Below are 9,993 nucleotides of genomic sequence, written 5' to 3'. Positions count from 1 at the left end.
CCTTTTTTTTTTTTAAACGTAGCTTTCATTTCTCACTCGCTCATTAGTATTTTTTTTAATACTTTGTATAATCACTACCATTTTATTCATCTAAATCTGGACTACTGAATTACGCATATTGTGCACATTGCCTTGTGTACCAGAGCTGCTGCGTGTCTTCCCTGAAACCAGAGTGATATGTGTAATTTGATTTGGTGTGTGCACGTGTGCGTGTGTGTCTCGTCAGGTCTATGGAAATGCAGGATCTAGCCAGTCCTCACAGCCGAGTAAGTGGAAGCAGTGAATCTCCTAATGGTCCAAACCTCGACAACTCCCACATCAATAACAATTCCATGACACCCAATGGCACTGAAGGTATGTGTGCGGTGCTGTTGCTCTCTAGTTGCTCTCTCTCTGTCTTGTCTGCTATTGTACATTTTAAAAAGGGCTGAAAATGGTGGCTATTTGTAGCAAAAGTAGTGCAGTGTAGCGTTTATGCATTTGTAGCAAAGAAAACGTTGTTGCAACAATGTTAAGTAATTTTTTGGGTGGTGAATTACCAATATTTGTGTACAGCAGTATAGTATAAAACAGCCAGTAAAAAAAAATTGATTTGCAATGTGACCAGTAGTTGTTTCCAGTGACTATTAGTTGCTTTTTCAAGTAACCATGTAATTATTCAAAGCCCACAGCATGGAAATGATAGAGTTTTGCATGAGGTCTCCACTGTACATAGTTATTTACTCAGGTGATTTACCTGTGCTTAAATCTGAGCCTTTGTTTATCGAAGCAGTCATGCCCATGTCACAAACCAGCACATCCTTCCCGTCACTTAAGCCTCAAGTTAGTCTGCGCTTTGAGCTCAGGGTTTTCCTCTTTGTGTATTCATGACACGGGACCCGGAGGCCTGGTGCAGACTGTCATGTGTCCCTTTGCCATTCTTTCTTTCCCATAGGTGATAACATCACAATGCTTACCACTGCAGACTGGTTGTTAGGTTCTAACTCACAGTCCGCTGCAGGTTCGTCTACTCTTGGTGACACAATGAAAGGACAATACTTGGTGTTTTCAACTGAGAGCAAGAAAGAGGGCACTTTTTGTCGTCTACCTTTTTGAACCACCTACTTTTCACTTATAAAGACATTTAATTTGGGTTTTCTGAAAGTCCCAAAAGGACACCATCAGCGGCAAAATGTTAAAGTTGACTCAACTATTGTGCCTTTCATTCAGAAACTCTTTGGTATTTGCTGTAATTGTTGTGGTATTCTGTTGAAGCATGATTTTACACCGACTGGATTGGATTCCGTTGTTAATGAATGCTCAGATTGCATACTGTGCATTGTGTTTTCATTTGGTCGTTCCATGGCGTTCCCTGAATACAGTGGTGATTGTGTGCTCTGTGATCTGAGTGTGTCCTAGTTTATGCATGCACCTTACCACAATTATTTCATCTGTGTATTGTTCAAAATAATTTTCCCCCTCGTCAACATGTGTTTCTGCACTGAGCGAGCATAGAGGAAACATGTAAAACATGACAGCAAATAGCTTCTTCAACCATGAGGGATTCCACTGAGCATGACTCCCTTGCCCACATTGTCAATTTGTTTTGCCAAAAAAAGGAGAAAAAAAGAGAAAAAAAGTCCTCCAGCCCGCCTGAAGTGAAATGGATGAATTTCAAAGATTCCTGAGCTGTCAGAAAGCTGTGAAATTGTCTCTGCAGATCTATCGCTGAGCTGTATAATGGAGTCGAGGTCAAACAGCGTTCGCTACACTCTTAAAAAGATTTTATACGGCATACATTTCTTTGACATTTCAATTGGAGTCGTACATCCCTGCGGAGCTCTTTTTTTTTTAACACACACGTAGAGTCATTTTTATTTGATACCACATTTAAATACTGATAAGCCAGTCATTTGTAATTAAATGTAAATGATAAAGTTGTGTTTTATCAAATTAAAGTTTGATTTATATAGTGCTTTGAAAATAGTTAAAATACATATCTAAAAGAAATTCATACGCTCTACTTTAGAAAATGGCTCAATTATAAATTCTATATACACCTCTTTCACAATAAAGATCAGTAATAGAGATTAACCTAATTATATTGCACCATCAGATAAATCTCATAACAAATAATTAAAGATAATGATAAAATAGAAAAATATACCTGAAAACCATTTGAACAGATACAAAAAAGTGTTAATGTCTGCAATTATTTCTAGATACTGTTGGAATGTTGTTTGACTACAACCTGCTCCCTTTGCCATTTTGTTATAATTTTACATTGAGTTACTTTTTATTATATTTCTAAAAAACGCTTGAAATACTAAGATCGTTAATCTGATCTTTATTTATTTATTTTACCGGACTCGATTTGGTGCATACGGTGACAATGTGGCTTCTTTGTTCGCAGTTAAAACCGAGCCAATGAGCAGCAGCGAAATCGTCACCTCAGTAGCAGACACCTCTCTAGACAGCTTCTCAGGATCAGGTGAGGCTGGAGGACTGTTGAGTTTGTGTGTGTGTCTGTGCGTGTGTGTGTGCCCTCATTTTTCTGGCTGCCTCTCTCACACACACACACACACGCACGCACACAAACACACACACAGCTGCAGAACTGATTAGTGCGAGATGAGCCTTGAGATGGGTGACCTATGAGCTGGGCCCCAGGAAGAGTCCCCACAGCTAAAACACCAATATGTGTGTGTGTGTGTGTGTGTGTGTGTGTGTGTGTGTGTGTAAGCACTACCTTACTTTTGTCAGCATATTATATGCCGTGCTTGCTTGCGTGTGTGTGTGTGTGTGTGTGTGTGTGTGTGTGTGTGTGTGTGTGTGTGTATGTGTAAACGCTGGTGGTTCCCATGCCAGTGAGGACTGCATTATGACCTGTAATGCACTGAACCTGTCTGTCCAGTGGAGTGACACGGCGTCCCAATGGCCTTTACTCTCCAAGGCTGTTATTCTATCGGCCTGTCAGAGACAGGGTTTTCACACCCTCCTCTCAGCACGGGAACATCACACATACACACACACACACATGTACCCACACACACACACACACACACAGACACACACACACACACCTACACACACACACACACACACACATTTATTCATAATTACGATAGAGTATAATGAGCATTTTAGGAATTGAAATAAATAATCACTTTTTAGCTTAATTCTTTTTCCACCCTCACCAGTATCTATGTCAACCTACGGCACTCTCTTCTATTTTTTCTAAACATGTATTATTAGTACCGCATTCAACTGTGCGTGGTATTATCTTGCTGCTAATTTTCCTGTGTTTCCTTAACTGTTTAACTAAGTATTTGATACTTAACTCTAGAAGCGCATAAATCACAGCCATGACTTTTGTCTCTGACAATATTAATGAAATTTAGTAATCTTATACCCTGATATCCTCCACGGGGAAATTCAAAGCTCTGTTGAGAAGAGCAGGTTTTGTCCGGTGGCAGGTGCTGCTGATGTGGGAAAAGTGTTCAATATTAATAACGTGTGTGAAGGGTTACAGCATTCAGTTACATACAGTTAGCACTCCCCCGCAACCAAATCCCTTATTTTACATGTCACGACCAATTAGACAGATGTGTCTGTAAGAACTGCATCGCTCCGCTGTAGTTAAATGCGAGTAATGCGGCAGGACTGTGATTGTTGCATGAATATGATTAAATGTATATGTATTATACAACTTTAATTTATTAATGTATGTTAATATAATTTGAAGTTCACCTGTTGTGTTCCAATACCAATGTAGATATAAATACTATTAAAAAATATATTTTTGACTACAAATGTCAATGTTGTAACTAATTTCTTTTACATTTCTTTTACCTTTCTTTCCATTATTTTTTAACTGAAACTTGCAGGCAAAATAAGAACACTAATACACATTTTCCTATTTACAAGAGTGTATCTGAGTTCTTAAAATAATATATATATATATATATATATATATATATATATATATATATATATATATATATATATATATATAGTACCAGTGCTGACCACGTATAGAATTCTTAATGCAGATTCATGAGGGTACTTCTGTGAGTTACTTGTGAATGAACTTTCTCAAGTCAGCAGCACCGTGGAATCACATAGTCGTACACTTAATGAAGGAATGATGCAGTAGCACTCATTACCTGCAATCAGTGATGTCACTTCCAATGTGGTTGTGGCTTGAAAGGCCCAAGGCAACTGGATCCACAGGCCGAGACTGATTCAGACCATCCTGTGTGTGTTTACACCAGCGGTCGCCATAGCAGCTCAGAAGCATCTCAGAGATACGCGGGTCAGCAGAAAAACCTGATGATCTTACCTGATTATTTTTGCTTCATTATTGGTCTCCGGCTGTCAACCTTAAATGAGGTTACCGAAATAAATACAGCAATGCAATGTAATTACTGTTTCCTTGGAATCCAGAAGTTCTGTTGGCAAAAGATAATATTTACCCTATTTCTTAATGTTTAAATATGTGCTTGCCTCTTTTCTTTTTTAACTTTCCTCAGCTATTGGAACCAGTGGCTTCAGCCCAAGACAAACTCACCAGTTCTCTCCACAGATATACCCTTCCAAGTAAGGCTTCTTTTATTTTTCTTTAAAAAATAAGCAGCAACCAACTTCATTTGGCTCTTTAATTAGATCCTTGTGCAAGATCGGGGGTTTTCGACTGGCTTTGTTTGCCTGGATGTCTGCAGCTTGCGCCCTCTGAAATATGTTGTAATTATTATCTTGCAAAAATGTCCTTTGCCATTTATTGTTCTTCCACTATGTCTTTGAGCTGTGCGATGCTATCGGTCCTACAGCCTGGCTCAGCGTTTAACATGAAGTAGCACAATCACAAGGAATTTGTCAGTTAGCAAAGTTTGTGTTATGGTTTTAGGGGTTTCTTCCTGCCTTCCTTTCTCACGTTTGTCTTTTGTTTCTTTTCTCAAACAGCAGAACATATCCGCATATTCTTCCCACCCCTTCATCCCAAAATATGGCTGCGTATGGGCAGACGCAGTACACCACAGGAATGCAGCAGGCCGCAGCTTATGCTAGCTACCCCCAGCCTGGCCAGCCCTACGGCATCCCAGCCTATGGTAAGATTTGTCAACACACATCAAACACACTTGTCTTGCCAAAAGATGCATGTTGACGACAACTAAATATTTGTCCTTCCTGAAGGTCAGGTCCAAGACCTTGCTCAAAACAAACCTTGTCCCCACAATTGCTCCAGTAAAGCCAGAGCAGCAGAGATGCTGAGCTGTTGTTTAGTGCCGGCATACTCTTCTCCTTCACTGCAATAAAACAGAATTTGCTCGTCAAGCTGTTCCGATTGATCTCAAAGATTAATGATACAAATCTGAAAACAAAAACTGGTTTCCTCTGGCATTGCAAGGGAAAGCTGTAGGCTTTATTTGTCCAAAGTCTTGAGACTGTTTTGACCCCAAAAGACTCTCCAATATGTGGAGGAATCTACAATGTTTATTTGAATGGAGTCCTGCAATCTACCGCTGCATAGAAACAGTGGCCAGTTTAATTCACAAACACAAGCAGAATGTTTTATTACGTGTATTATTACTATATTAGATGATAATAATAATAACACAAATGATAACATAAAATCAAATAATCCAAATGAAGTGTGTTGAGCTAACTTGCAGAGGCTGTGTCCCTTTGCTTTGCCCTGTGTTATTTAAACTTGTGTGTTGACTGTTGTTTGTGCATCAAACCGATCTGGTGTCACTAACTGATTTAGGTCCATTGTGGGCAGGCATAAAGACGGAGGGGGGTCTGACCCAGTCCCAATCCCCGGGCCAGACCGGCTTCCTCAGCTACAGCTCTGGCTTCACAACACCGCAGACAGGACAGGCCCCCTACAGTTACCAGATGCAGGGTGAGGACATCTTTGTGAATGCTTCATCTTTTTCTCTGTGCATCTTTACATGTCAGTCCGGGTGTTTGTATGGGGTCAAAATGCGTGAGAAGCCATCACTCACTCTTAAAGCTGGCAGCGTGTCCAATTTCATGCCTGTAACATGTTTGCAGCAAAAAAGACAAAGATTATGAGTGCTTGACAAAACGACAGAGCAGACTTTGATTCACCGACTACCTGGTTGCTGGTATGCGTCTTTCCTGCTTTGTCCTGTCTGTGTGTCATTTTCTCAATATCCCCTTTTTCTTACGTGTCTCTGCCATGTGTTCCCTCGGCTTAGACCATCCAAATAAGGTCAAGTCCTGTTTTTTTGTTTTAAAGAGAAAGAGGTTTCTGTCCCTGGTTTAATAGCATGCGGAGCCAGACGGATTCACAACACGACCCTCACACTCCCCAAAAGATGGTTGCTTACCGACGGTCATTATTTGCAGCCATGGCGGCTGCCTCCCTCTCCTCTCCTCCTCTTAAAAGAATCAACACAGATGGAAAAATGGCAGGCACTTAGGAGGCACCAGCCATGTCCTCCCCACTCCCCAGCATTTGTTTTTTCTCTCCCTGTGATCATATTTGTATTTGTTTTAGAGCTGAGACCCTAGAGATTTATGGTCTTGAAACCTTAGAATGAGGAGTCGTTGCTCCCTGCACTCCTCCTCTTTTGCTCTCTCTGTCCAATTATACGTTCTGTTTAAATGTAGATCAAGCCTTCCGCCATATAGTGTTTCTATTCTTCTCTGTTTGTCTTTGTTCAAACAGCCCTTGTTCCACATGCACTGGGCAAGGACAGCTAGCCAACCGCTAGCATAGCCTTTGTCTCCTCTCCTGTAATATCTAATGTGTGACAGTAAAAACATCTCCACAAGTTGTTGAAAAGCAACAATCTCACAATAAATAACGCCAGCTCAGCAGCAGATGTGGCACGGGGAAGCCTCTTTTCCACGCCTCTTAACCAAATACAGTCGGCCACAGCCAGAGTTGTACAGCATGCAGCCAAACTCCTGAGAGAGAGAGAGAGAGAGAGAAAGAGAGAGAAAACAGGGATGGACCATGTACAGCAGAATGTTCAATCTGCTATCCTGCCCTTAGTGGTTTTACTCACGATGACAGTATTATGTGCCCATTCATCTTCTAAGTATTATGCTGTTACTGCTGTTTTTCTCTGTCCCTCCGTCTCTCCCTCACTGTCTCCTGCTATCTCTGGCTATCGGATGCCCCACGTAGCGTTAAGTGCGTTAGTATTTGACAGCCACGTTAGATGACAGATTGACCACTATTCTGGCCTTGAGTTCTCTAACTGTGGCTCTGGCCCTTTGCCACGCCATCATCATTACTCTTTCTGGCCTATTGATCTGCCTGGGCGAGGTGCCTCGGGCCTGGGTGTCCCAACCAAAGACTCTTTTTCATCTGATACCCCCACCCCCCCTTCTCTGTCAGTGTCCCCGCCACCAGCCTGTGGCCAGCTGTCAAGGCGCAGGACGATTAGATTATTGGTTTTACTCCATACTTTCATGTCCGATGCCATGGAGCTTTGTGTGGGTGCTGAAGTCGTGGCACCAAAAGCTTAAAAGATACCCGCGTTTTGTGCACCTCTGTTTTGCAACGCCTTGTCGCAGTGTACATAATGCATCTCATGGATTGTCAGAAAAAGGTGCGTGATGAGACAGGGAGATTGTACTGATGGGGGGGGGGGGGACTGAGCAGATGCTAATTAGGTGAATAATTGGATTCCAGCATTCTGTCCCAGTGGCAGTGCGAGCTAAAGAAGCTGAAGCCCCGTCTGCCTTTTTAAAAGGAGAGCCCCATCTGGACTTGATAGCCTATTCCCAAGTGGGGCATACAAACTTCTGCTACAAATATTGTGCACTGATGATAGACATAGCCCATGGCAAGGGGACTGATCAAGCAAAGCAAATGGACTTCCAATTGTGAAGCCAGAAGGCAGGAGGGAAGGAGGAGAGGAGGGAGGGATGATGTCTGGTCTTGAGTGAGTGAACTAACTGGAGCAGGACAGGGGGAGGGAGAGAAAACATGCCCCCCGGGGAACCAGAAGACCCCCCCTTTCTCCCCTCTTTCTCCCCCAACTATAACCAACACCACCACCAACAGCATGGGCTCATTCTCACTGCTAGCGGGGGTCCCCTCGGCTTTTATGTGGCTGCTCAAACCCGACCCACGAGAGCTTTTATGGCCGCATTAGGCTAAGTTGTTGTCCTTCGCAGCCTTCTCTTTCACTTGATGTTGAATTTTCTGCGGAGAACACAACCGTTTTGAAATGCATGCATTGAAATATCAAAGCAAACAACAACGAGAAAGATCCGTGTTGATGAAAATAACCGGTAGAGGCCAGGATGAAGAACTAGGTAAAACTCTGATGTGTGTAATTGCTGGAAGCAGAGAGTGAGAAACTGCATAAATAACTAGTGGATCCTGGTAATCTTGGGACCTTTGGGGGGTGTTTATTTCTCTTTTTGGGCCACAGCGTTGGGCACTTAGCTAACTGACAAGGCTAAACATTGCACAACGTCTTTTCTTTTTTTCGTGGTTTCCATACGGTACCCTTCATGCCCCCCGCACTTCCCTGATCCTTCCCCCTTGAACTGAAAGCTGCTTCACGTTTGTCACGGTGTGGGAGGGCCCTCCTGATGGGGCCAATGACCAGAGGATGAAAGGAACTCCCTCTGTTTGTCTCTGTGAACAAAGGTGTAATTACGCCCCCATTTAGGAACAGTAAATGTATCTCCCCTTTCGTTTTCACTCAAACTACTGGATATTTTTATGGCTTCCGGAGGATCACTGTGGTGATGAGTGAAGGCGCTTTTTAAAATACTGCAATGGTAACGTTAATTCATGTCCCCTGTGGATGTATGGAAAAGAGATTTGTCTTTTTATGAACAGAAGCGTGTAATAATGACCACGGGTTGTATTTTTAAAGGTTTGCATAACTGCAATGACATGGTCATTTTTAAAAACTTTTTCAATAGATTATTTGTATGAAAGACTTTAACACTTAACCCTCTGTTACTAGGCAGTGAAAGTCAACAACTGCCAAAAGCGTTACTATTGTTGTTGTTTTATATACAGGTGTATTTTTACATATATTGTTAGAATGCAGAATAACACACATACACCAAGCTGCATAAACAATCTTACAACAATGGCAACCATTTTGACCGTCACAATGAATTAAACTTGAATGGATGCAATATTTATGCTTTGAATTTAGAGTGCCTACCCTGAACCAACGAAATAAAACTCTGACCTTCTCTGACCTTCTCTGACCAATCCCAACTTGTGCTTTGAGCACCGTGACTCATGCTCTTAAACAACAGGCAAAAGAACATCTACTCAAAAGACAACCAACTGGACTTTCAATGGATAAAACTGCTTTATTTGGTTATTTGGCATTGTAAACATTTTAAGATTTGATATTTGTGAAATTCTAGATTTCTTTTTTCTCTTTTGTAAATAAGAAATAACTTTTATACATTTATAAAGCACTATATACAAATTAATTTTTTTCTGTGAAATTAAAATATAACAGTTGGGATCATGTGAGCTTTAATACACACAGCTCTCTCATGCTCTCCCAGTCACCCTGATATCTCCCTCCCAGCCTGTGATGCCCTTTAAGCTGCTCCTCCTGACATGACAGTACAGGTGGATGGCTGCTGAAGACAGAAGTCGTGCCCCCGGGGGCCGCCGCTGCTCCTCTCCTCTGTTACTCATGTCATGTATATTATTAAGCCATTAGATGCTATCAACCTTTTGAATGATTTAATTACCCAGGAGGACCGTCCTTTGAGCAATTGAAAAGAGGAACATACATATTCATTGGGGCTGGATGTCGGCAGCAAACCCCCTCTGTGCTCCTCACTGCGACCTCAACCCTCCTTCCCCATACATCTCTGTCTCACTACACTGCCCATGCACACCCCCCTGGCACCCTCATGCTCCATCCCCCCCCTCTCACCCCACGCCACCCTTCGGTAGCTCACACACAAAAGTCTCTTGTCTTCCTCGCATTGTGCGGGCTCGGACGGCTGTGGGAGCAGGTTCTGTCCACCCCTCACCCC

General features: G+C 42.2%; 1 protein-coding gene across 5 annotated transcripts in view; it reads left to right on the top strand.

Annotated features, from left to right (window-relative positions):
* Positions 1–230: 230 nt before the first annotated feature.
* The window catches only part of eya1 (EYA transcriptional coactivator and phosphatase 1), a 28,994-nt gene continuing 19,231 nt past the window's right edge, over positions 231–9,993 (top strand). For 2 of the 5 annotated variants that reach the window (XM_034560074.1, XM_034560073.1), the window contains exons 1-5: positions 231–354; positions 2,393–2,470; positions 4,512–4,578; positions 4,945–5,087; positions 5,762–5,884. In XM_034560074.1, coding sequence (XP_034415965.1) covers positions 231–354; positions 2,393–2,470; positions 4,512–4,578; positions 4,945–5,087; positions 5,762–5,884 — 535 coding nt within the window. Of the gene's footprint in view, positions 355–934; positions 1,001–2,392; positions 2,471–4,511; positions 4,579–4,941; positions 5,088–5,746; positions 5,885–9,993 lie in introns of all 5 variants that reach the window. The other 3 variants (XM_034560070.1, XM_034560071.1, XM_034560072.1) reach the window with 3 other exon arrangements.

This window comes from Cyclopterus lumpus, chromosome 20, assembly GCF_009769545.1.
Source record: "Cyclopterus lumpus isolate fCycLum1 chromosome 20, fCycLum1.pri, whole genome shotgun sequence".
NCBI classification, from domain to species: domain Eukaryota; kingdom Metazoa; phylum Chordata; class Actinopteri; order Perciformes; family Cyclopteridae; genus Cyclopterus; species Cyclopterus lumpus.
This window is presented reverse-complemented; position numbering and strand designations above follow the sequence as displayed.